General features: G+C 40.9%; 1 protein-coding gene across 4 annotated transcripts in view; it reads left to right on the top strand.

The window, feature by feature from the left end:
• LOC138947241 (cytoplasmic dynein 2 intermediate chain 1-like) overlaps positions 1-27,927 on the top strand; it is a 58,648-nt gene that overhangs the window by 20,765 nt on the left and 9,956 nt on the right. For 3 of the 4 annotated variants that reach the window (XM_070318676.1, XM_070318678.1, XM_070318677.1), the window contains 22 exons: positions 205-228; positions 2,922-2,978; positions 3,460-3,539; positions 4,020-4,251; positions 5,539-5,589; positions 6,165-6,209; positions 6,720-6,740; positions 10,716-10,788; positions 14,519-14,604; positions 15,905-16,192; positions 16,634-16,745; positions 17,915-18,009; positions 20,565-20,691; positions 21,890-21,966; positions 22,527-22,603; positions 23,628-23,703; positions 24,397-24,505; positions 25,342-25,414; positions 26,122-26,150; positions 26,589-26,653; positions 27,225-27,343; positions 27,547-27,631. In XM_070318676.1, coding sequence (XP_070174777.1) covers positions 205-228; positions 2,922-2,978; positions 3,460-3,539; positions 4,020-4,251; positions 5,539-5,589; positions 6,165-6,209; positions 6,720-6,740; positions 10,716-10,788; positions 14,519-14,604; positions 15,905-16,192; positions 16,634-16,745; positions 17,915-18,009; positions 20,565-20,691; positions 21,890-21,966; positions 22,527-22,603; positions 23,628-23,703; positions 24,397-24,505; positions 25,342-25,414; positions 26,122-26,150; positions 26,589-26,653; positions 27,225-27,343; positions 27,547-27,631 — 2,001 coding nt within the window. Of the gene's footprint in view, positions 1-204; positions 229-2,921; positions 2,979-3,459; positions 3,540-4,019; positions 4,252-5,538; positions 5,590-6,164; positions 6,210-6,719; positions 6,741-10,715; positions 10,789-14,514; positions 14,605-15,904; positions 16,193-16,633; positions 16,746-17,914; positions 18,010-20,564; positions 20,692-21,889; positions 21,967-22,526; positions 22,604-23,627; positions 23,704-24,396; positions 24,506-25,341; positions 25,415-26,121; positions 26,151-26,588; positions 26,654-27,224; positions 27,344-27,546; positions 27,632-27,927 lie in introns of all 4 variants that reach the window. The other variant, XM_070318679.1, reaches the window with a different exon arrangement.

The raw sequence follows: 27,927 nt of genomic DNA on the forward strand, positions 1-27,927 counted from the left end.
CATGAGAATGAGCAACAAAATAATGCAAAAGGCATCCTCAAAATGTATGCAGTAAGCAGGTCATAATTGTATTTGAACAGTGTGTGACACATGTGTGTGTGTGTCTGTCTCTACGCGTCTGTGTTTGTGTTTGTGTGTGTGTGTGCATGTGTGTGTGTGCACCTCTTGCTTTACAATTTTCTTTACTTTTATTTTTCCTCACAGGATGATGGCCGAAACGATAATGATGTAAGTCACAAACTTTTCTGTTCTTTATGTGCATTGTGTTTTGCATGCAGTAACTTTTGTTCATGGATGAGGGAAGATAGAGGAGTTCTATCATTTGATTGTGTTATAACTTATTCAAACCGTTAGACCAAAGTTATTACAATCATTGTAATTCTGATATCTCACTGAACACTTTGCTGTATCCAGTCATCCTGAACTCAGGTCAAAATGAGTTCGGCTTATTCTCTCCCTGACAGGATGCCTTGGTTTTCCTTGTCTGGCGAGGAAATCGATTTTTTCTACATATTTAGATCTTTTCATAATGTGTTAATGGATGTAAGCAGATTCGCGATCGTCGATAATGATTTTTCATGGTGTTGTGTAATTTTTAAATTACAAAGGAATTGATATGTAAGACAGTTTCAAGCGAGTTATTTTTCGCGGCTGTATTTACTGTGCAAACAACTCTAAATATGGCAAAAGTGTCACGTGATAATCAACCGTTTGGTTTCGGCGCTCACTGGAGCAGACAATTTTTTCTGTAACCAGTTGACAGTGATGAAACCATATATTACGGTCTCCTTCCGGCAGCAGTCCCAAAATTTCGACTTGTTTTGACCTTAGAACGATGTCTTTATCTTAACTGTGAAGAACAGAACGGAGATCACTGTCGAAGTCGGCCTATCTGCAATCATTTTCATCTCGCGAACACTGATCTCAAATTTAGATCAGTGCTCGCGAAAAACATATGGGAGATATTACTCTGTATTCTTGTTTTGATAGATTCGCGTAGGACTGTAGCGTCCGGTCAGAGAGACAACTGGCAATAGCCGTGGAGCGATGCTTATCAGAATGGTATCCAGTGGCATCGAATTAGGGAGGTACACTGAAAACTCCCTCTCAAGACCTTCAAAGCTCTGAGAAAATCAGGTCCCAAAAAGGAGGGAGTCCTAGATTAAGGGTAAATTTACAGCTCTAGATTATTAACAGAAAGTCTGAAAAAACAGGGTCTTAAAAGTGAGGGAGTCTTAAAAGGGGGGGTTCCACTGTATTTGTTTTAACCAAGCTGCTTCAAGGACTGGGTGGCCGAGTGGTAACGCACTTGCGCTCGGAAGCGAGAGGTTGCAAGTTCGACCCTGGGTCAGGGCGTTAGCAATTTTCTCCCCCCTTTCCTAACCTAGGTGGTGGGTTCAAGTGCTAGTCTTTCGGATGAGACGAAAAACCGAGGTCCCTTCGTGTACACTACATTGGGGTGTGCACGCTAAAGATCCCACGATGGACAAAAGGGTCTTTCCTGGCAAAATTGTATAGGCATACAGACCTGTTTACCAGTACGATTTGGGCGTATTTTGTACGCCAAATTATTATCGGTACGCAAATACGCGACACACGCACAAAATACGCATAAGAAAAAGTCTAGAATACGTTTTCCGGTGTTGGTGTGCTGATTACGGGATGGTACAACTGATACCGGTTTCGGTCGAAGGGAGATAACCATGACAGCGAGTCTTCAGCTGTGGAAACCTTGTTCAATTGTTTGCACGTGCGATCGTCTGGACAATTGTGGCAAAATGAAGGTAAAATGTGCCAGTTTCGGATGACTGTACCAAGTCTAAACAGCAGAAGCAGCAGATTTTCTTGGAGAAATATAAGAAAGAGCCAGGAATTGTGGAGTCTACTATGAGAAAAAGTCATGCACACTGCAAGTATTGTAAATCAGATTTCTCCGTTGCCCATGCTGGGAAATATGACATCGAATGACACTGCAGTTCCAAAACTCACCTGGACAAGGTTGCTGCAAAGAAATCCACTGAAAGCTGCCAAGGAATTCATTCCCGCAAAGCAAATCCTGCCAGAAGAAAAGGCTGTAGTCCGTGCTGAAGCAATGTTTTCTGAGATGATTGTAAAACTGAACTTGCCACTGTCAACCGCAGATGTTATTTCACGAACTTCATCTTTTCATTATCTATCTGTTTGGAAGACACTGGTTATAATGCTATAAACTGACAGGTAAATAAAATTGTTTTATCCCTGTTGTATTGGAAGGAGTTAAATTCTGAAGGTGTTCACAAGACATGCTATTCTTACACAAACACGTTTGCACCCACGCGTACATTTTCCCTCGCCCATATGGCTTTGCTTGCAAAGTACACCAACTTTTTGAAAAATACACTCAACTTTTTGGGAAAGTACTCTTGCCTCGGGTTTAGGGTAAACAGGTCTGGGCATAGATAAAAATGTCCACCAAAATACCCGTGTGACTTGGAATAATAGGCCGTGAAAAGTAGGATATGCGCCGAAATGGCTGCGATCTGCTGGCCGATGTGAATGCGTGATGTATTGTGTAAAAAAAATTCCATCTCACACGGCATAAATAAATCCCTGCGCCTTGAATATGTGCGCGATATAAATTGCATAAAATAAAAAAATAAAAAATAAAAATAAATCCCTGCGCTTAGAACTGTACCCACGGAATACGCGCGATATAAGCCTCATATTGATTGATTGATTGATTGATTGAACTGTTGTGCACAAATGAATGTATTATTTTTGTGCACAACCACTTCTAAAATGATACCAGTTGGGTGATCAGTGAATGTGAATTAGCTCTATCCTGTGTATGTTTGTGCATAAGATATCGAATTGTTTTATGTTAGGAGGAAATACATGTGGAATCCGTTAAATGGCTGCTACATCAGTCAAATCTATTGCAGGATGAGCGAGAACGAAGGCGACAGGAGAGACGAAAAGAAAAAGAAAAGAAAGATGAGGTAGGAGGCTGAATTGAGTTTTGAGTGACCATGCCTTGAAAGAGAATAGAGAACAAAAATCAAATTATTTCAAACTTTTTTTTTCTCACTCAAAATAGTAGTTAATTCTGGTAGTAAGCTCAGTTTGTTGTTAAGAGAGTGATTGAAGGATGTAACTCTTATAGCTCCAACGTGGCACTTTCATTGACTTTATTTATGAAAGAATTGCTTTTTTAGCTTTCATGCAGAATGGAAAAGCAGGTCTGATGTTTGTTTTGTTTTTTTAGCTTCAGGGATTTTATGGAGCCCCAGTAAGTCCCACTGGTTCAAAAGATAAAAGCAAATTGAAGATTGAAACTAAGAATTTGTGGGGCTGTTAGAAATCCGTTAGAAATCTAGAAAAAGGACTGGTGAGGCTGAAAGCCTAAAGGGTTAAAGCGCAGTTGTGAGCTGGCAGTGCAAACATTGAAAAACATCAACCTGTGTAACCTTTTTTTAACAGGATGGTGGAAAAGACCGAGATCACAAAAGTAAGAGAAGCAAAGATGAAGACGAAGACCGGAAAGAGAGACATCGAGACAGGTAAGCAACGACGGTTTACCCTTTGCTACCCAGAACGCCCGATATCATCCGCTCGTGAACCCAAATGTAGATCCCAAAACGCACACTATACTACCTGTGATGCCTTTCTGTTTCCACTGACTTCCTGTCAGGTTTCAGCATTTATTATTTTAGAAAAACTTGCAGTGGTAACTTTACTACTTGTACGATATTTCAAAGTTTAAAATTGATGGGAGTTACTTACCATGTCATGGGAGGAATGGGTTAAAAGTGTGCACTTCTGTGGTTTTAGAAGTAAAAGTATTTGTGTCTGATGAATATTGTGAAATGTTTTGTCTGAAGAGACTAGTAGTCTACGATGGAAAAAAGATAGAAATAAGAGGCATTGTATTGAGGTGTTACTGACTGTGTGAAGGTACTTTTTTTGGTCCCTGCTATCTGGGTGTCGGCATGCCCTCCGCTCTTTGTAAACGTGTCATGTGTGTGTTTGCCTGTGTTCAGAGAAGACCGACACAAGGATCGGGACGAAAGACGAAGAGACAGAGACGATAAAGGCGACGGCAAACACAGGGACAGGGGAGACAGAGACGAGAGGAAGACGAGGGAGAAGGACAGGGACAAAGAAAGCAGAGAGGAGCGAGAAGAGAGAAAGAGAAGGGAAAGAGAGGAGAACGAGAGAGAGAAGGCAGAGCAGCGGCGGAGAGAGGAGGAGGAGGACCAACAGAAGAAAGAGGTACGAACATCTTGGTTTGATTCTTAGTATCAGTACATCTCAAAGAGCCCATGTGTGAATAAATGTGTGGAAAGTTAGAAGTTTTATATGTCAGGCAATCCTTCTTCTTCTTCTTCGGCGGTCCAGGATTTTTGGCCTCAGGTCAGACTTCAAGTTTTGTAGCTTGAATAAAGCTAGTGGTCAGGATCAGGGAGTCTTTGGTGCCCCAGAGTTGCTCCTGCAGTGTGGCACCTTGGGGCCAGTGATCTGTTCTGGCTTCCTGGTGGAGCGGGCAGGTCTGCAGGATGTGCTCCGGGGTCTGTATATGGGCCTGTTTTGCACGGGCAGTTCGGTGTGTGCGACAGACCAAGGCGGTGCATGTGGGCACGCAGTCGACAGTGTCCAGTCCGTAGGCGGAAGAGGATGGTCTGCTGATGGCGCTGTAGGTTGGGCGTCAGGCAATCCAAATCTATTTCCGCGAAAGCAACAACAACAACAACAAATTTGTTTAAACTACACGCGAAATATGATAGTTTAACCCAGGTGAGAGGGAGAGGGAGAGGGAGAGAGGGAGAGGGACAAAATAGTGTGATTCTCTACATGCACAAGTTATCTTTCACCAGACGCGGTAACATTCATATTTACAAGACCAAAATGCTGCAGCTTCTGGGAGCGTTGCCCCCAGGACCCCACCAGGGGACCTACATGGCCCCCTGGACCCCCAGCGTTATTTATTTCCTTGAAACATATTCTTCCTTGAATGGATTGCCTGGATGTCCAGCGATGTTATTTGGTGAAGGCAGTTGGCGAAACTCTCAAACATCTTTTAAATCGCGGGATAACTTGACCTTGCATGCAGCAAAGCAGTCACTGGGGCTGATGGGGTCTATGTCGACCAAAAGAGTGGGATTCCCTGTAGGTGGAGTTCCTGGAGGGGGATTCCCTGTATACAGGGAATCCCACAGGGTGGAGTTTTTTTTCAATAAAACTTGCAAAGCATACTCGAATTTCTAAGAAATATCAAAACAGATTGAAAAACATCAAATTCTACCGATGTCGCCAAGCATCACGTGACTATCAGCGACACGCTACAGGAACTAAATCCTGTGGTATTCCCTGTATACAGGGAATCCCCCTCCAGGAACTCCACCTACAGGGAATCCCACTCTTTTGGTCGACATAGACCCCATCAGCGTCACTGGGAGTGGGACAATTATGCCTTCACTCTTCTGTTCATCAGCTATTTTATGCATCCATTTATGTTATAACTGAGCGTTAACACTTTGTTCATATTTCTGTTTCTTTCAGGAGAAACCAAAAGGAAACGAAGACGGAGATGACTATGATGATGATTTTGAGGTATTCTGCTTCTTTTTTCTGTACACTGTCTGCACTTTCTTACATGTCAATCGTCAACCGTTCCGATCCACCTTGAAGTATGAGCAGATTTTCCTGCTCTCAGGTGTTGATGGGTGTGGGAGTGAGTGAGGCTGTGTGTGTGTGTGTGTGTGTGTGTGTGTGTGTGTGTGCATGTACTTCATCGTTCATGCTATATGGGTTGTTTCACAGAGCTTCTATTGGGATCTAAAGCTTCTATATGTTATGTGAATGATATTTCAATTCAGAGGGAGAAATGTTAACCACAGAAGTTGATTTCATCAAGTAAATGCAATTTCAAAATATTTCCTCTGTGTGCAGAGAAAGAATTGATTATATTTTCACGGATATATAGTCTGTGTTTAGTGTGTCACAAGTATTTCACAATAAATCACTCCTGTAACATAGAAACAACGGGATATAACAGGGATTTAAATATGCAAGAAAAGTCAAGAAAACAGATTTTATATACATGTAATATGGTGGGAATTTCTTTTAATGTTTTTCATTAATTAACTAATGATTAATTTACTTGATTTATTTTATGCTTTTTGCAGGACTATGAAGATGACTTTGAAGACGAGGACGTTTTGGATGATGACGTGAGGCCAATACTTCTTACTCATTGTCATTTTTGTTTAATAGTAATTAATGACAGTGGTACCTGTCAAGAAATAACCCCCTAGGGACTAGCTGAAAGTGTCCCTACTTTGCAGATGGCCGGTCATGACAGGTTTATTTTGGTCAAGATAATAGACAAAGCGACAACAGAGGATGTCCTTTTATTTGGAGGTGTCCTCTCATCGAAGGGGCCTTGCATTGCAGTTACTACTGTATAATTGTTTTTACATTAGCCCCCGTAGTTCGATCAGCATGCAGAAATAAGTGTTTGATGTCAAATCTTGCGGTAGGAATACAGTGATCAAAATAATCTTTCCTGGAGTCATTTTTAGAAGACATTTCATTGTGAGCTTTATTTCTACACTTTGATTCTCAGTGAAACAGCATGCATGGAAATCTTTGTAGAAACTTTCAGTTATACTGCGGGTCATGAATAAGAATTGTATGTTTCATTGCTTGAACATCATGCGTACTTTTCCATGCACATCCAGAGTGGCCGTCCAAAGAAGAAGGTAAGATATGAATTTGGTTTTGCTTATTTTGCTCCTTTTTGTCATGCATTTTGTTCAGGATCTTTATGTAGCTTTCTCAAATTTTTATTTGGGTTTCTGTAGCAGTTGCTTTTTACATTTAGTCAAGTTTTGACTAAATGTTTTAACATAGAGGGGGAATCGAGACGAGGGTCGTGGTGTATGTGTGTGTGTGTTTGTGTCTGTCTGTCTGTGCGTGTGTGTGTGTAGAGCGATTCAGAGTAAACTACTGGACCGATCTTTATGAAATTTTACATGAGAGTTCTTGGGTATGATATCCCCAGACGGTTTTTTCATTTTTTCGATAAATGTCTTTGATGACGTCATATCCGGCTTTTTGTAAAAGTTGAGGCGGCACTGTCACACCTTCATTTTTCAATCAAATTGATTGAAATTTTGGCCAAGCAATCTTTGACGAAGGCCGGACTTCGGTATTGCATTTCAGCATGGAGGCTTAAAAATGTATTAATGACTTTGGTCATTAAAAATCAGAAAATTGTAATTAAAATTATTTTTTTATAAAACGATCCAAAGTTACTTTTATTTTATTCTTCATCATGTTCTGATTCCAAAAACATATAAACATGTTATATTCAAATTAAAAACAAGCTCTGAAAATTAAAAATATAAAAATTATGATTAAAATTAAATTTCCGAAATCGTTTTAAAAACAATTTCATCTTATTACTTGTCGGTTCCTGATTCCAAAAACATATAGATATGACATGTTTGGATTAAAAACATGCTCAGAAAGTTAAAACGAAGAGAGGTACGTGCTACGCAGCACAGCGCAACAGCTACCGCGCTAAACAGGCTCGTCACTTTCACTGCCTTTTGCACTAGCGGCGGACTACGGTCATTGTGAAAAAATGCAGTGCGTTCAGTTTCATTCAGTGAGTTCCACAGCTTGACTAAATGTAGTAATTTCGCCTTACGCGACTTGTTGTTTGTTTGTTTTTGCTTCTTCTTTCTTCTGGGTTCCCATGTTTTTGCAGATTTGCCAACAATTTTAAAGTTAAAAAACAAAGGATTACTGTACTCACCAATACAAAGACGACACAAGACGATTACGAATTTTTGCTTCTGGAAGCTTCATCAGGAAAAGAACACAAAAGACAACAAAAAGCAGACGCAACAGGATTTTAAAGTTAAAAACCTATAAATGTGCAAAGATTTGCTGAGATTTGCATCAGAATGCACCATTTTGTCAGTCAGAGCCCTGTTCTTTCTTCCCCTTTATTTCAGGTAGAAAATTGCTTGTGCTTTAGCTGTCATCGCTTCTTTTTTTTCTTTAGTTGGTAGATTTCAGTAAAGTTATGTCTATAGCTTTTTTATTTTATTTTTATTTGAGGTTGGTGATGGGTTATCCAGTGTAGTGATTTGCTGGGAGATTTTGCGTGCATATCCTTTTCTATTTTTCTTCTTCTTTCCTTCTTAATACTACCAGAGTCGAGTAACTGTACATCTTGGCTATGTGTTTCTCGGTTTGTCTTACTTTTTCATCACAGTTATCATGAATGATGCCATTGTTGTGAAGAAAAACTACTGTGAATTGTTTGCAGGCCATGGCTTACACGCTAGATTATGAGTCTCCGTCACGCATGGAATACTTTGTCAAAGTTGAAGTAATATGGAGTGATGTGAAGACCATTAAAAAAAAAGCACAGGTGTTTTTTTAAACACAGTTGTTGTTGTGTTGTTTTTAACAGCACAGTTTGATCAATCCAGTTTTAATTAAGTGACTTATCGTATCTTCATCACACAGGAGATACTTTGTCAAAATTGAAGTAATAAGGAGTGGTGTGAAGACCAGTTGAAAAGAAAGCATTGTTGTTGTGTTGTTTTTAACAGCACAGTTTGATCAATTCAGTTTTAATTAAGTGAATTAGCTTATCTTCATCACGCAGGAGATTCTTTGTCAAAGTTGAAGTAATAAGGAGTGGTGTGAAGACAGCACAGTTTGATAAATCATGTTTTTAGTGACTAGTAATTATCTTAATACAGCCCACAAGGCTATAAAGCACAATTAGCCGGAATCCGTAAGTTTTTACACAAAACAGTAATTCGTCACGTATAAGATGCATACGTGAGCCAAGAGGCAAATTTGTGAGCAGGAATACGTTCAGTTTGCTACTGTAGGTCCGGCTGCCATCCCCCACCCCCACTCCACCATTTGTTGCAAAATATTAATGCACACACTAATCTTCTCAGTCATCACATGACAGTGTTTGCAACAACAACAACAAAATAAGGTTAAAATTTAAGATAACCAGTGTGTAATTTTGTACAAGAAAAAAGCAAAACGGAAAATTTAGAAAATGTATAAGTTTATGTTTTTTTGGGGGGGAAACTGTTGATTAAGTTAAACAAAATCAAGAGAGAGCCTTTAGTCATCATAAACTCACCCGCTCAGTACGTTTGTATTAGGCATTGGGAACATTTGCAGCAGTCTGGCGCGAAGCTAAGTAGATATGATTCTAAAAAGATGTGTGTGTATTTTCACAGTAGTGTGTTTTGATCTGCATGAGGTTTTTTTCGGAATTAATATTTGATATATTTGCATAAACTATAAGTAACAATGTGGGGGGAAAAGCGAAAGGTAAAAACAGAAAGTAGTCTGTTTATATTTCATGATGTTAAATAATGGATGAGTGTAAATTTTTTTTTTTGCTGGTAGAATTTTGAAGTTCAGGGAGAGATTAGTTAAATCTTCACATTCATTTTGGTGACAATACAAGAACCTGCCATAATTATCTGCGTAATTAGTGTGAATCGATGTGTTTTTTGAGTGGCACATCAGAGTCATTTTTTCTTCAGTAACTTGTGTGAATTTGGGTCCAGATTTAACAGAAAGTATCAAATAAAAATGTGAACAACAGTGTAATTTTGTGTTTACTCTGTGTACACTGACATGTCTTATTTAGCGCAAAGCAAAAGCTCCTGCAGCTCGACAGGTGAGCTTTGGTTATCAAGCGCAGCTTGGTGTTGGCCGTGGTGTTTATGGTGGTGGTGGGCGGTTTTTAGACAGGTGCACATTGTTTGCTGGAAGCCTGTTGTCATCAATGGCGGGATTGTCAAATGTCATTACTTGTGGGATTTGGTGTGGCACACAAGCCTGTTGTTGTCGTCAATGGCAGGACTGTCATGTGTCATTTCTTGTGGGATGGGGTGTGGCACACAAGCCTGTTGTTGTCGTCAATGGCGGGATTGTCAAGTGTCATTTCTTGTGGGATGGGGTGTGGCACACAAGCCTGTTGTTGTCGTCAATGGCGGGATTGTCAAGTGTCATTAATTTTCTTGTGGGATCGGATGTGGCACACAAGTTCCATACAAGAGCCTCACACACAAAGTCAGTAAGGGTAAATTAATGTCACTTTGCAGGGGCGGATCAGTTGCTTTGTAAGGGGGGGGGGGGGGGCACTTTGAATCGAAAGTGAATGTGATGGGCACGAAGCGCCCGAATTTGCTAGGGGGGTCCGGGGGCATGCCCCCCCGGAAAAAATGTTGCCCAAAGAAGCAAAATGGTGCCATCTGGTGCCATTTGAACTTAGAAATGGTCATAGAATCAGCATAGAAATTTATTTTTTCTTCTTTTTTTTCTCTTCTTTTTTTTCGGGGGGGGGGGGCACGTGCCCCCTGTGCCCCCCCCCCCCCCTCGTCCGCCCCTGCTTTGGGTTGGACAGGGTGGGGTGAGGATTGTGTTTCCTCTTCTCTCTGGGCACTTACAAACATATAGACATTGATGGACACTTGTGTGTCTTGTGTTCCCTTGTGAAGTCTTCATACACACTCCATTGTAATCATTATCTTTTGGAAAGAGCTTTTTTTTCAGTCTTGCAGGTGGCAAGCTTATGTTTGCTAAAGGTATTGCTTTGGGATTATACATAGTCATGTCATTCTGGACTTCATTGCATTTTCCATCTCATTCTTTTGTCCTCGTTCTTTTGTCTGTCTTAGCAGTCTGAGAGCAGTGGAAACACAGTCCACTCAAACAGTTTCATGAGGATGCTGGCGCTAGGCAACACGGAAAGTTTATCTCACTTTTGCCTTGCAGTATTATCTGACTCCCTCTCCTCACTCCCACCCCTCCATCACACCACTCCCACCCCCAGTCCCTGTGACGACTACCTTCGCATGCAGCATTCATACCTTATTACACCTTGTTTTTCTTATAGACTACAACAAATAAAATGTTAGTTTTCGATGTCAATGCAAAAAAATTAAAGTCGATAAGCGGGTTTCTTTAAAAAAACAATTTTCATTGAAGCTTTTTATTTTTTTATTTACATAGGCTCATGTGGCTTTCTATTGGCCAGAAATGTTGCAAGCTTTGTTCCTTGGATTTCGGAGAAGATTAACTTTCCTTGTAAAGTCTGCAGAATCGAGTTTTGTCATGTTTTATTAAAGTTTTATTTTATTTGAGGGTTAAAAAAGAAAGGTGGGGAGAAAAAGATAGGGTTGGTCGGGGAATCAGAACCATTTAAAAAAATGTCTTGGCCTTATTTTCATAGCTACAAATATCAGTTCATGAACTTATAATATGATCATTTTTCACAGCAGTATGAAAAGTTCCACTTTTTTCATCAGTAATGAACATATTCTGGCATGCATTGTTACTTGATGTAAATGTATTGCACAATCTTCTTTGATTTTGTACGCATGAGGCATTGATTCAAAGGATAATTATATTGCTGCTTAAATGTCAGCAGGGATGTAGTTAAGCTTTAAAAAAAAATTTAAAAAATTTAAAAACACTTCATTACTCACCTTTTAAAAGGGAAGGTGTCTTTCAGTGGAAATATTTATTGATGGAAACATTCCACTGTCCCGGAAAGGATCATTGGGTTTTATTCTTCTTCTTCTTCTTCTTCTGCGTTCGTAGGCTGAAACTCCCACGCACACTCGTGTTTTTTGCACGAGTGGAATTTTACGTGTATGACCGTTTTTTTACCCCGCCATTTAGGTAGCCATACGCCGTTTTCGGAGGAAGCATGCTGGGTATTTTCGTGTTTTTATAACCCACTGAACTCTGACATGGATTACAGGATCTTTTTCGTGCGCACTTGGTCTTGTGCTTGCGTGTACACACGGGGGTGTTCGGACACCGAGGAGAGTCTGCACACAAAGTTGACTCTGAGAAATAAATCTCTCGCCGAACGTGGGGACGAACTCACGCTGACAGCGGCCAACTGGAGGGTTTTATTCAAATATGAAAGCTTGATGTTTGCTCAAAACATTCTCACTGTCCCTGAAAGAATCATTGGTTTTATTCAAATATGAAAGCTTGATGTTTGCTCAAAACATTCCCACTGTCCCGGAAAGGATCATTGGGTTTTATTCAAATATGAAAGCTTGATGTTTGCTCAAAACATTCCCACTGTCCCTGAAAGAATCATTGGTTTTATTCAAATGTGAAAGCTTGATGTTTGCTCAAAACATTCTCACTGTCCCTGAAAGAATCATTGGTTTTATTCAAATATGAAAGCTTGATGTTTGCTCAAAACATTCTCACTGTCCCTGAAAGAATCATTGGTTTTATTCAAATGTGAAAGCTTGATGTTTGCTCATTGTATGTGCCTGTCTTTGTGTCACTTGTAACTGTGACTCTGTGTTGTTGCTTCGTTTGGTTGATTAGCTGCTAAGACGAAAAAACAAGAATGGCTGGTTCATGGAACATTTAATTTTTGACAAAACAAAACATTTAAAAGAACATTGACCCAGTGGTCTTTATAACCCCCCGCAGGTTAGGGGGAAGAATTTACCCGATGCTCCCCAGCATGTCGTAAGAGGCGACTAACGGATTCTGTTTCTCCTTTTACCCTTGTTAAGTGTTTCTTGTATAGAATATAGTCAATGTTTGTAAAGATTTTAGTCGAGCAGTATGTAAGAAATGTTAAGTCCTTTGTACTGGAAATTTGCATTCTCCCAGTAAGGTCATATATTGTACTATGTTGCAAGCCCCTGGAGCAATTTTTTTATTAGTGCTTTTGTGAACAAGAAACAATTAACAAGTGGCTCTATCCCATCTCCCCCCTTTCCCCGTCGCGATATAACCTTCGTGGTTGAAAACGACGTTAAACACCAAATAAAGAAAGAAAGAATTAATCATGTGAGATGAATGGAAAAGGATTCCTTTTGATGGCACCGCTTTGCCATTGATCAGGCAAAAAACATCATCAGTTTCATTCATCTCTAAGTTTTTGTTTGTCCATTGTAATGATCATTGGGTCGATGTTCTTGTGAATGTCAGGTTTTGTCAAAAATTAAACATTCCATTAACTAACCGTTCTTGTTTTTTTATTCTGAATTTTGGAACGTTAGCTGTCTATCTGGTTTCTATTTAGGCATTAAGACAAATAAGAGATGTAACTAGGTATATTACATGCATGAAGATTTTGTGTTTTGATTTGTCATGGTGGTTGGTTAAACATGCTGATTTCACAAATTTGATGTGTGTTGTGTTGGACCACTGTGCACAAGCCAACTAATGTATTATTTTTTCACTTACAAATAAATTTAGTTTGATATAAATAAAACGATAAATAATGAATGAACGAGGGAATGAATGAATGAATGAATGAATGAATGAATGAATGAATGAATGAATCTGTGTTACAAATTTACAACTGGTAAGATTATGTTAGCCAGCAAACAGTTAGTGTCTTTTTATACTTTATTTTTACAGATATATCAAAGTGACAATACCCCGGCCCCAGATAGCTTGTCTTCACAGACACACATTAACATCAAATCTTACCATAGTTATTTTAAGAGCTGTTTAAGCTTAGGATTCTGTGTACGAGTGTGTGTATGTGTGCGTGTGGGAGCATGGATGCGTGTGTCAGAGAGAAATAGATATTGTGGTTCATGAATCTTCTTCTTCTTCTTCGTCGTTCGCTCTGTCATGTGAGCGTAGATGCGTTGTGCTGCCGTTACGCACCTGACAAGTCAGGCCCAGCACATCCGACTTCAGCTTGTTTTTATATCAGAGTGTTCGCTCTCCTAGATTGATTGCTTTACCGGGCTGCCGAGTTCAATCTACCCGTGTTCATGAATGATTATTAAACTTTGAGCAGTCCTTTCTGTATGATTGTTCCCTCTCAGATTTTATGCAGAGAATATATTTATATTCACCTATTTGCTGAAGACACATTGGGATCACAAACAGTACAACTTTCAGAACATAATGAAGACGGGCGCAGTGGCCTAGTGGTAAGACGCCGGCCTCCCAAGCGGGAGGTCATGGGTTCGAATCCCGGCCGCTGCCGCCTGGTGGGTTAAGGGTGGAGATTTTTCCGATCTCCCAGGTCAACTTATGTGCAGACCTGCTAGTGACTTAACCCCCTTCGTGTGTACATGCAAGCACAAGACCCTATAATCCATGTCAGAGTTCGGTGGATTATAGAAACACGAAAATACCCAGCATGCCTCCCCCGAAATCGGCGTATGCTGCCTGAATGGCGGGGTAAAAACGGTTATACACGTAAAAATCCACTCGTGCTAAAAACATGAGTGAACGTGGGATTTTCAGCCCATGAACGCAGAAGAAGAAGAAGATAATATAATGAAGCAATATTTATGTTTATCTTTGTTCATTGAATTTCATTAGTTTAGTGGCTTTTTTAGCATGTTTATTTTTAATGCAAAAAGCACACGAAATAAATACAAAAAAGAGAATGTCCAATGAATAATGGGTTTTTTCTGAAGGACGATGGAAAATGCTTTATTGTGATTTTGGACATTTATTGTTTTACAGGAAGGAGAGATGGAGGAAGTGCTTCGAGCCCTGGATGAAGAGAATGCCAGGCTTACCTCCCTTTCCCATCGCAGCAACTGGTCCGATTCAGTGAGCTTTTTATTTTTCTCTGGGGATTCTCAAGATTGCAAGTGGTTGCACAGGAAGCAAAACTTCTGGCAATTGAATGATAATTTATGAGCGAGTTATACAACAGAAATATTCCATCTGAGTGATCGACAAGAAGAAGAAGAAGAAGAACAGAAATGCCTGTGAGTGGTAAAGTAATAAAGCTTTGCAAAGTTCTACAATCGCACCTGTCTGTAATGACAAGCCAAGGGACCAAGCAGAACTGGTTGATAGAGACAGGTGGGGGTAATGAAAAAGGTTAATCACACAGAAACAAATCGTCGGGGATCATTTTGAGTGGTCGTTGTTAACGAGAGATGGTTGCCCAGGCAGGTTCAACTGCATCAAGTGAACGATTATAGTGTTCACATTAGCACTCTGATAAGCTTGACCACTTGAATATATTTTGTATACATTACAGACACTGTGGCAAGTAACTGCGTCCTTTCAAACTTTCAACAAAAATCCATCCAAAAGTAACCACTACAAGTTTTCCAAAATTATGAACGCTGAAACCTCGCAGGAAGCCGGTAGAAACGGAAACAGATGTGGGTAGTATTCGCTGTGGCCATATAATCTAAACTATTCACTCTCAAGAACAAGATAACAATGAAAATGTACCCCCATAAACCCTCAGTTTTAACGTTGTGAATGCTTGACAACCTAATTGAAATCTTGACATGCTTGACAACCTAATTGAAATCTTGACATGCTTGACAACCTAATTGAAATCTTGACATGCTTGACAACCTAATTGAAATCTTGACATGCTTGACAACCTAATTGAAATCTTGACATGCTTGACAACCTAATTGAAATCTTGACATGCTTGACAACCTAATTGAAATCTTGACATGCTTGACAACCTAATTGAAATCTTGACATGCTTGACAACCTAATTAAAATCTTGACATGCTTGACAACCTAATTGAAATCTTGACATGCTTGACAACCTAATTGAAATCTTGACATGCTTGACAACCTAATTGAAATCTTGACATGCTTGACAACCTAATTAAAATCTTGACATGCTTGACAACCTAATTGAAATCTTGACATGCTTGACAACCTAATTGAAATCTTGACATGCTTGACAACCTAATTGAAATCTTGACATGCTTGACAACCTAATTGAAATCTTGACATGCTTGACAACCTAATTGAAATCTTGATATGCTTGACAACCTAATTGAAATCTTGACATGAGAACATTTTCATCGTTATCTTGTTCTTCTCACCTGCAGTCTTTTGTTCCTTTTCTGATGTTCACTCTCATTTTTAGACGGAACTGTCGGACGAAAGATTCAAGGATGGGGAGGAACGCCCAGGTCAGCAGCCGCAACAAGAGGGAGAGGACGGGAAGCCCGCCAGACCACGTACCGTTATCAACTTCGTGTCAGCACGGCAGCGAGTCCTCAACCAATCAGTGGCCAGCAAAGCTCGACGGAGGGCCGACGATCTCAAGAACATGATCGAGTTGGATACCGTGTTCTACGACATGTTTGATCTTCAGCCGGTCCGAGAGTATGACCTCTACATCCGAAGTTTCGGCCGTTCTAACACCAAGCAGGTTTGTTTTCTTTTGTGGTGTGCAGTAGCGCAAGGGTGTTGTTGGTGTGTGTCTGTGATGGAAGATGCGCCTTCATTGCAACCAGGATGTCATTCCGTGAGTAGGATGTTTTGGTTTTGATTAAAGTGGAAAAAAGGAGTCCTTTATTCAGGGAAATGTAGTCATCGGAAGGGCCAAATAAAGGTTTGTGGATAAACAATCTCACCCCACCCTTCCTGTTTTAAAGACCGCAAAAAAATCACAATAAATCAGGCTTTGAAAGGAAGGAAGTCATAATTGATTACCACAGCCTCTGAACAAAAAAGTCTGGGAAAAGGGGAAAACAAAAGGGGGGAGGGGTACACTGATACATTCAATTTAGCACCACTGTTGAAGGTAGGTGCTTCAACTTCTGGTGGTTTTTTTTGGTTACTCAAGCAAGCATGAACTGTGTCTGTGCAGGCCTACATTCAAACCAACGAGGATGCAGCAGAGCGAGAAATTCAGACAGAGGAGATCGAAGATCTGGACAAATGGACGCAACATCCTGCAGAAGATCTGGCAGGAGTGGGAGGTAGGTCTAGCTGCCATCGTTACTGTACTACTAAAGCCTGTCCTTAACTGGGCCATAGACCAAATAGCCTGGACCGCCAACTCGTCACGTGACCCTTCGAGGTTACGACGCTCGACTTTCAGGGGCGCTTAGCGTCCGGTTTGAAAGGCCAGCGATTCGAAGACAGTGAAAAGAAAGCACGCTCCAGTTATTTGTGACAATGGGAGGTGACAATGAACTGGATTTTCCAAAACTCCAAACTAAACTTAACAAAACTCATCGAAAAACATGTTCCATATGCACTTTAGCTGAGTTTATTTTAGCATTTTCAGAACTTACCTCGGCAATTTCGTCCATGTTTACAATCGACACCAGATATGACGTCCCCCTGATTTCTGAAAGGCCATGTAAGCGTAGGTTCCTAAATGCGAGAGGCCGCTACCTCGTAATAGAGAGAAAGAGCGGAGAGAGAGCTAGTTGGCGGTCCAGGATAAATGGTCTATGACTGGGCGAAGTCGACTTCGCGAAGCATACTTTGTGAAGCTGGCCGCACGAAGCTTTAACACTAAGTGTTTAAAAAAAGACTTTGCGAAGTCGACTTCAGGCTCAATTAAGGATCGTCTTAAGTGGAAGCATTGTCCCTTTCCTCAATGCCTGCCTGTCTTCTTGTCTTTTTCTCTCCTGTCTGTTCTTCTTTCTGTCGTGTTTTTCTTCTCTCTTTCTTTTCTGTCTCTTTTTCATTCTTTGCCCTCTGTCTTTTTTTCTTGCTTCCCTCTTTTCTGTCAGTCGGTCTCCCTTGTTTTCTTTCGTGCCTCTCTTTCTTTCTAGCTTTCTTGCTTTCTTTCCTTCAGTCCTTCCTCTCTCTCTTTCTCGCTTTCTTGCATGCCAGCTTTCTGTCTTCTTTACAGCCTTTTCTTTCTTTCTTTCTTTCTTTTTTTCTTTCTTTTTTTCTTACTTTTTATTGTTGGGTTACTTACTTTAAAAATGTTGTACTCTGGAGAGAGAGAGAGAGAGAGTGATGGGGAGGAAGAGAGAGTGGGAGATGGAGAGAGAGAGTGTGACGAGGAGGGAGGGAGAATGGTTGAGATAAAGAGAGGGAGAAATATTGTGTCTGTCCATATGTGTGTTTGTGGGGGAGGGGGGTACCGTTTAGTACTGTTGACAATGAAATGTTTTTCCTCTGTGTGAAGGTGATGGAATCACAGTGATGACCGGCAGTGAGGAGAAGGCGGTCACCAAGGAGAACATGGCTCGCGTCGGCAAGTTCATCGAAAGAGCTGCACAGGTACACATCTTTGTAACGAGATACAGTGGAACACACCTTTTAATAATATCGAAAGAGCTGCACAGGTACGCATCTTTGTAACGAGATACAGTGGAACACACCTTTTAATAATATCGAAAGAGCTGCACAGGTACGCATCTTTGTAACGAGATACAGTGGAACACACCTTTTAATAATATCGAAAGAGCTGCACAGGTACGCATCTTTGTAACGAGATACAGTGGAACACACCTTTTAACGATATCGAAAGAGCTGCACGGGTACACATCTTTGTAACGAGATACAGTGGAACACACCTTTTAATGATATCGAAAGAGCTGCACAGGTACACAGCTTTGTAATGAGATACAGTTGAACCCCCCTTTAAAAAAAAAAATTGAAGACTGCACATTTATACACCTTGCTTTTTCAAACTTTCTGTTCATAATCTCTGTTAATTTACCTCCATTTTGGGCAAGGATGTAGCTCAGTCGGTAGCGCGCTGGATTTGTATCCAGTTGGCCGCTGTCAGCGTGAGTTCGTCCCCACGTTCGGCGAGAGATTTATTTTCTCAGAGTCAACTTTGTGTGCAGACTCTCCTCGGTGTCCGAACACCCCCGTGTGTACACGCAAGCACAAGACCAAGTGTGCACGAAAAAGATCCTGTAATCCATGTCAGAGTTCGGTGGGTTATAGAAACACGAAAATACCCAGCATGCTTCCTCCAAAAACGGCGTATGGCTGCCTAAATGGCTGGGTAAAAAACGGTCATACACGTAAAATTCCACTCGTGCAAAAAAAAAAGTGTACGTGGGAGTTTCAGCCCACGAACGCAGAAGAAGAAGAAGAAGAAGAAAGAAATGAGGGTTCCAGTCTGTACGACAATGACTGTCTCTTTATGATCCTTTCTTCCAAAATATAATGTCTGATGTCAAGAGCGAAACAAACTTTTAGAAGACTTATTCACAGTGCACATAATTGCGCCACTTAAAAATGTCTGTCATTTCTGATGGATGTATGTATTCTGAGGAATCTGAGTTTCAAGACTGGAGTTTGTTTGGGTGACTTAATCATATCAGCAGTGAACAATTACTTGTAAGGTCACGACCAGAATATGCATTTAGCAGCATAATATATTTAATGAAGAAATGAGATTGTTGACAATAGTGTGACAGGGAGACTCAGGCATGGGAATTGTCCGCGAAATCGCGGATTTCCGCGAAAAGGAAATTACGTTTCAGTGAAAATAAAAAATTGTCCGCGGCAAAACAAAGGTAAATTACACGAGAGCGACAAAAATCAACAACCTGCTCGTCAGTGCTGAAAAAGTCGTATGATCTTGGACACGTGGTGATAGAGGTAGTGACGTAGTACACACCAATGGGAGGTAACTCTCAGAGTATGTGCTCATTACCATGGCTATTTTTAGCTCTTTTGGTGATGGGGTTGCTTCCCTTTAAAAAAGTCAGACGGGTAAGCCTTTTCAGACCTTAGCATCTCAGACTGTGTCAATGCTATATGTGATTTGGGTAAGTATATTAATCAAAGGAAAATTTACTTTTAAAATTTTCGATTAAATTATATGTATACTATTGTCTCTCTATCCATTATTTGCTTACACGAAGGGGTGTTGCAGGTAGCTCTGTCTCCTCCTTGGGGATGAAGCTACCAGGGGAAGGGATTGTGTTGGAGGTGCGGGTAGAGGGGTAGCCCTTCCGGTGCTCCCCCTTGGACCTCCCTAGTCTAGGACCCTGGGTCTTCGCGAGGTGGCCTTTGTGGCGTAATCCCTCCGAACTAGCATAACGTTTCCCTATCCCAAGACCGACCGTGCGTGGTCTATGACCACATCCTCTACGAGGTGACCCTATCAACTAGGCAGCGCAAGCCCCTAGGCGAAACACGGCGGATCTAGAGGAGAGAACCTCGATAAAAAACCTGAGCTGCCATGAAGACGGAGCATGTTGGCTGAGGACAGCGGGCAGACCTCCTGTGCCGACACCCATCTACAGGAGAAAACCAGGCATGCACGCATCAAACCCAACATCCGGGAACGCAGAAGAAGAAGTTTACACGAAAACTATCAAACTATTGGTCTAAAATGCCAGGGCCTAGGCAGCCCCTGGACCTCGGCCAATTTTCAGAGTTTTTTCTATTTTGGAATTCCCATGCCTGAGACTACTGCGTCACCCTTCACAGCAGGCTCTGCAGTTGTTGGCAAACTATTTATAGCTCGACGTTTCTTCAACGTCGCTGACACCTGTGAATTGTAGAGTTCTGTTTGTGATGTGGTCTGGCTGCTACTGTCTCCTTGTATGTTCTTGGGAACCTTTGTGTACCCATGACAGTTTTGATAGGGCTAAGAAATTAGCTCTAAAATTTTCACCCCTGTTCGACTGGGCTTTGCCTCAAAAGGTGATTGTTGTGTTCTGACACTCGGTTACATAATAGTAAAAGTTTCCAAACATGGTAAAAGTTGAATAGAATTGGGTGTATGTAATGTGGCAGAAAGAAACAAGAAACCTTTTCATTCCATAACAAGCCTTTTTTAAATCCACATTTGTTGAATGTCAAAACAGGTGATCAACGTTCTTCTGGAGGAGGAGAAGGGAGGAGAGGAAGGTGGTGGTGAAACAAGGGAGAGAACTTCCAACATGAGTCTCAGTGAAGGCTTCTCCCAGCTGGGTTGTCCCTCCTTCCTCTCAGGTACGTCGCTCATCTTTAGTAGTCGGACGAGCCATTTTCCAAACCAGCATTTGTTTGCAACTACAAAGCCTGGCTCTGACAGAATACACCAGCTAATCAAACCCGGCCTAAGACACAATGAGTGAATATTATATTGATCAGGAAAAAACTGGTCACTCAAAATGTTTATCAGTATGTATGAGCATTTGCCACTTCTATTTTCAACGTTCTGAGATTTTTTGTGGAAAAATAATGGCAATTTTGGGTTAGCACAATCCCTGCTTTTTTACATTTAGTCAAGTTTTAAATGTTTTAACATAGAGGGGGGAATCGAGACGAGGGTCGTGGTGTATGTGTGTGTGTGTGTGTGTGTGTGTAGAGCGATTCAGACTAAACTACTGGACCGATCTTTATGAAATTTGACATGAGAGTTCCTGGGAATGATATCCCCGGACGTTTTTTTCTTTTTTTCGATAAATGTCTTTGATGACGTCATATCCGGCTTTTTGTAAAAGTTGAGGCGGCACTGTCACACCCTCATTTTTCAATCAAATTGATTGAAATTTTGGCCAAGCAATCTTCGACGAAGGTCGGACTTCGGTATTGCATTTTAGTTTGGTGGCTTAAAAATTAATTAATGACTTTGGTCATTAAAAATCTGAAACTTGTAAAAAAAACCATTTTTTATAAAACGATCCAAATTTACGTTCATCTTATTCTTCATCATTTCCTGATTCCAAAAACATATAAATATGTTATATTTGGATTAAAAACAAGCTCTGAAAATTAAAAATATAAAAATTATGATTAAAATTAAATTTCCGAAATCGTTTCAAAAACTATTTCATCTTATTCCTTGTCGGTTCCTGATTCCAAAAAACATATAGATATGATATGTTTGGATTAAAAACACGCTCAGAAAGTTAAAACGAAGAGAGGTACAGTAAAGCGTGCTATGAAGCACAGCGCAACCGCTGCCGCGCCAAATACAGGCTCGTCACTTTCACTGCCTTTTGCACTAGCGGCGGACTACGTTCAGTTTCATTCTGTGAGTTCCACAGCTTGACTAAATGTAGTAATTTCGCCTTACGCGACTTGTTGTTGTTGCTTTTTTTTTGTGTGTGTGTGTGCATGGAAGAAGATTTTCAGGTCTCGAACCATCTATGTGTGCAAAATTTACATTTTATCAACCCTCAACAAATATTTCATTCGATTTCAGGTCGCTATGTGGAAAAGGTGTCCTTCTGTCCTATGCAACCCAACACATTCCTCACGTTACACAGCAAACCTCAACAGGTGAGTCCCAGCGTGACCACGTTTCAAAGAAGGGGCTGGTAGCTCAGTTGGTACAGCACTGCACTCGTGATCCTCAGGTCACAGGTTCCAATCCTGGCGAGGGTGAACGCGGGCCAACTTTCAGTGATGACTCAGAGACGGGAGCCGGGACCTCAGTCATTGTGCCAGGACTGCATGTGACTGATTACAACTAAACATAAACACAACTGTCAACTTCGTTTAGGGTCAAAGTGGAAATATGTTTTGACACTCTTTTATTTTACACAGTGTGCAAACTGCAAAACCGTCAAAATTAACATCTGTGTATCGAGCTAGGACATGTGTGTCGATCAGAAAGCTTGCATATTTTATTTTTAAGAGTTTTTCCAAAGACTGTCCATTGGTAATGCATATTTTTTGCGAACAGTTGTACTTTGATTGTAAAGTACTTTTTTTATATGCAGAAATGTTGTTGTTTGAGCGTTTCAAGGACACAGAGACATTGAAAGCAACCTTTTTTCTCTTTCAGCCTTCAGCAGAGAATCCAATAGACATTGACAGCAACCTTTTTTCTCTTTCAGCCTTCAGCAGAGAATCCAATAGACATGTATGGACTGATTTGTGTTTGGAGTGTCAAGGAAATAGCGTCACCACAGAAGTGAGTAGCATTGTTTACAGCTTTTATGAATTATGATATGTGGTGGAGCTTTCGTGAGAGAGAGAGAGGGGGGGAGAGGGTAAGAAAGTGTGTTTGTGTCTGTGTGCGTGTGCACACTAATTTACTGGGTTCGTTTTTACACCCCCGGTATAGGGGTGTGTATAGGATTCGCTCGATGTGTTTGTTTGTTTGTTTGTTTGTGTTCGCATATAGATCTCAAGAATGAACGGACCGATCGTCACCAAACTTGGTGAACAGGTTCTATACATTCCTGACACGGTCCTTACAAAAATTGGGACCAGTCAAACACACGGTTAGGGAGTTATTGGTGGATTAAAATTATACAAGGACTTATAGAGGGACATATTAATGGTCAAAGGGAAATAACCATTCTCACTGCCACCAACTGAGAAGGTTATTTCCCTTTGACGGGGGTGTTTTTCCTACCTCGGAGGAATTTCTTGTTGGAGTTGGAGAAAAAGTTCAAAAATGGATTTTCAGTTTGACTGTGAGGAATAGCTATGTTTTAAAACTTTCAGCAATGTGTGTTCAGGTTTTAGATTCTTATGATTTTCAGTTTCATGTTTTGATTCAATGTAGCCTTAGCATTCCTGTTTCTTAGCTATAAACAAAATGCCTTTCAGCATAATTATATTCACTTGAAAACTGATTGTCTTGGGAATAAAGACTTAGTGTTTGCAAAATGTCTGCATTTGCGCACAGATGCACACACAATCACATACACTCACACACACACATGCACAGGCATACAAACTCTCTCTCTCTCTCTCTCTCTCTCTCTCTCTCTCTCTCTCTCTCTCTCTCTCTCTTTCTATCTCTCACTCTCTCTCTCTCTCTTTCTCTCTCTCTCTCTCTCTCTCTCTCTCTCTCTCTCTCTCTCTCTCTCTCTCTCTCTCTCTTTCTCTCTCTCTCTTTCACTGAATCACTCATTCATTTTACAAGAAATTAAAAGCAGCAATCCAAGCAATGATGAAAATCAACCTTCCGCTCATTTTTTTTGCAGAATCCTGACATGCCTGAGTCAACCAACATGTGCATGCTTCAGTCCTAGTCGAGCCGCTCTGGTCATTGCGGGAATGGTGAGTTCCAGTTTACCTGAGTGACCTTGGCCTAGGTTCATGAGAAAGTTGCAAACCGGTCGGGAGCCAGCTGCGGTTTGAATTGGTTGAAATTGAGAGCTATTGATGTGATTTCAACGAATCAGACCCCGCGTTTTCTTCCCTCCCGTTTAGGTGGCACCCACATTTGGTTCGTGCATCTGGGCCCTTGGCTGCAGTGCACAAAGTGAAACTGGGTGCCACCTTAGTGGGTGGGAACAAACTGCTGTGTCTTATTGGTCTAAATGACAACAAATCTCAGTTTCAACCAATCACTCCCTGCGGCTGGTTCCCACATATTTGGGTGGCACCCAGTTTCACTTTCGTGCCCTGATTTTGTCAGCAAAAAGCACATTTAGCTCAAAATAATTCTTTCTTGCTGTATATATTTTGTGATGTTCTTCTTCTTCTTCATTCATGGGCTGAAACTCCCAGGTTCACTCATGTTTTTGCACGAGTGGAATTTTATTGTTTGACCATTTTTACCCCGCCATTCAGGCAGCCATACGCCGCTTCTAGGGGAGTGTCAGCAGTGAAACTGACGGGGGGGTAGCACATTTTGCTCAAAATGATGTTCGTGCTGTATACATTTTGAGGTGTTGAATGTGAAAGCTTGGACACCACCTCAAAAAAGCCGGTTTTTTCTTACGGCATCTGTTTAACTTTCTGACACAGCACGATGGCTCTGTGATGCTGTGGGATTTACGAGAGCCGTCCTCACTCCATCGCAGTGTCTACCTGGAAGGCCAGGAAATCGTCACACGTTTCCCCACTTACAACACAGGTAAATCATTCACCGTAATTAAAGGGTGTTGCTGGCATTCATCGTTTCTGGCACATTTTTCTAAATTACCATCAAAGTTTTGGCATTTTTCTGAAGTTTGATAGACATTTTTCTGAAGTTTGATAGACATTTTTCTGAAGTTTGATAGACATTTTTCTGAAGTTTGATAGGCATTTTTCTGAAGTTTGATAGACATTTTTCTGAAGTTTGATAGGCATTTTTCTGAAGTTTGATAGACATTTTTCTGAAGTTTGATAGGCATTTTTCTGAAGTTTGATAGACATTTTTCTGAAGTTTGATAGGCATTTTTCTGAAGTTTGATAGACATTTTTCTGAAGTTTGATAGGCATTTTTCTGAAGTTTGATAGGCATTTTTCTGAAGTTTGATCGACATTTTTCGGAAATAACTTTGTCGGGTGTGTATGGGTTGTAAAATGTTGAATTTTAATGTCCAATGTTTTGTAAAGCGCCATGAGACTGTTATCTGGTGGTGAAAAGCGCTTTAGAGAATGTTTTATTATTTTTATTATTATTTTTATTTTTATTTTTATTTTTTTTGTTGTTGTAATGCTTGTATGTTATTTCCTACGAGGAAACTCTTTATATGTAAAATGTTGAATTTTAATGTCTAATGTAAAGCGCCATGAGACTGCCATTTGGCGGTGAACAGCGCTATAAAAGAGTGTTTTATTATTATTGTTATCTTTGTGTTTTTGTGTGTCTGTGCTTGTCACTGTCTGTGACGACATGCACAGTGCATTTATCCCAGTAGAGCTCAAGCGAAACTTCTCTGCATGAAGAGGAAAATAAAATGATTTTCTGTATTACTTGTGCAGCGGGAGTGTTGGAGAAAGAAAACCATCACAGTCCCGTCACCTCAATCATTGCTGTCTATCCCAGTGTCCTCAGGTAAGGTCAAGGTCATCAGGAGTGTAGGTCAAGGTTAACATCCATGAATATAGGTCAAGGTCAACACCTAGTAATCCCGTCGCGATATAACCTTGAACGGTTGAAAACGACGTTAAACACCAAATAAAGAAAAGAAAGAACACCAAGTAATGTAGGTCAAGATGTACACTTGGGAGTAAAAAGACCATTTTAAACTCCATTATAACAGTGAATAGAAAAGATGTCTGATTTTTTTATGTGCATGTGTGGCAATAGTGGTCTTGATATGATTTGTAAGTTCCGATTTTTGAGAACACGGCTAAAGCATTATCAGTTAACTTTTTGTTTGTTTGTTTGTTTGTTTGTTTAACGCCCAGCCGACCACGAAGGGCCATATCAGGGCGGTGCTGCTTTGACATATAACGTGCGCCACACACAAGACAGAAGTCGCAGCACAGGCTTCATGTCTCACCCAGTCACATTATTCTGACACCGGACCAACCAGTCCTAGCACTAACCCCATAATGCCAGACGCCAGGCGGAGCAGCCACTAGATTGCCAATTTTAAAGCCTTAGGTATGACCCGGCCGGGGTTCGAACCCACGACCTCCCGATCACGGGGCGGACACAGTTAACTTGACTGACTGCAAACTGAACAAGTATTACTGACAACAGTATTTTTTAACTTGTTTTTTTTGTGTGTGTAATGAATTTGTTTTTGTTTGCAGAAAAGACTCAGAAGATACCACTGCTGCTGGTAAGAGAAAAAGCTATCTTCGTTTGTCTTTATTTGTACTTCTGTTTTCATTCTTCTTTATCCATTTTAATTGTCTCATCTCTTGTAGGATTTTTGGATTGTTGTTTGGTTTGATTGTTATCACAAACAAAAGATGTAATGCCCTACATGTTTTGTAGTTTCCCACCACTTTTTCCCCATGGGTGTCACTTGGATTTTATTTTGTATCTGTTTTGTTTATTAATATTTATTCTTTTTATTTTTATGTTTTAGGCTGAATTAGATTTCTTTTCTTTTACAGCGATAAAGTTTGATATGTACTTTTCTTTCTCTTTTTATTTTTTTTTTATTTATTTTTTTAGACGTATGGATGCCCAGATTAAGACATTTAATGTTTGCTGTATTCAGTTTTTAACGTTTGGAACACCAACCTTTCATGCTTTGACTTTGTTTGTGCAGAGAGTGAGGGGGGACTGTCTTTCCAGCTGGCGTCTGTGGAGGAGACAGCAACAGTCAACCTATGGGTAAGTACAGTGAAACTCCCCAATTTAGGACTCCCCCCCCCCCCCCCCCCCCCCCTTTCTTCTTCTTCTGCGTTAGTGGGCTGAAACTCCCACGTACACTCGTGTTTTTTGCACGAGTGGAATTTTACGTGTATGACCGTTTTTTACCCCGCCATTTAGGCAGCCATACGCCGTTTTCGGAGGAAGCATGCTGGGTATTTTCGTGTTTCTATAACCCACCGAACTCTGACATGGATTACAGAATCTTTTTCGTGCGCACTTGGTCTTGTGCTTGCGTGTACACACGGGGGTGTTCGGACACCGAGGAGAGTCTGCACACAAAGTTGACTCTGAGAAATAAATCTCTCGCCGAACGTGGGGACGAACTCACGCTGACAGCGGCCAACTGGATACAAATCCAGCGCGCTACCGACTGAGCTACATCCCCGCCCTCCCCCCCCCCCCCCCCTTTTAAGACCGTACTTTTTCAGATTTTCTGTTCATATCCTCTGTAAATTTACCTCCATGAAGAGAACATGATTTGCAGCTAACAGCATTGTCCCTGAGCCCTTTTTTCTCTCTCTGTTGTCAGGTGGTGACGGAGATTCCAGCACCAGACTCGGCAGGGTCAGAAGTTGACCTTGGCTTGGCGCCAGGGGGACGGGTGAAGCTTCTGAGAAGTTCGGCCATCATGCTTAACAACCCAAAAAAGTCAGTCAAGTTCATAAAACTGTTTTTCTTTTTTTTAAATTTAATCATGTTTTGACTAAATGTATTCTAGTAGGGTGGTTGCCAATTATGAAATATATTCAGACATATGTGCATTATGCAAAAATACCCTTCAGCCCCCCCAAATGTGGTTGTTTTGTGTCCAGGTTGAAAAGTGCTAATGAAGTGAGTGTTTTGTGGAACAGGCAGATGAGCAGTGGGACTTCCAGAGCACTGGACATCCAGCTGAACCCAGCTGATCTCAACCACTTCTTTGTAGCTTCTGACTTAGTGAGTACATTCTCTCTCTCTCTCTCTCTCTCTCTCTCTCTCTCTCTCTCTCTCTCTCTCTCTCTCTCTCTCTCTCTCTCTCTCTCTCTCTCTCTCTCTCTCTCTCTCTCTCTCTCTCTCACACACACACACACACACACACACACACACACACACACACACACACACACACACACACACACAGACGCAGAAATGCAAAATAACTGATGTTTAATATATGAAACTTCAAGCGTGAGGAAACAAGAATATCAGGATGGAAACTTTTATTTCTAGTGATGTGAGTGTCTTTCATGACA

Source organism: Littorina saxatilis, linkage group LG14 (assembly GCF_037325665.1).
Source record: "Littorina saxatilis isolate snail1 linkage group LG14, US_GU_Lsax_2.0, whole genome shotgun sequence".
Taxonomy (NCBI): Eukaryota; Metazoa; Mollusca; class Gastropoda; order Littorinimorpha; family Littorinidae; genus Littorina; species Littorina saxatilis.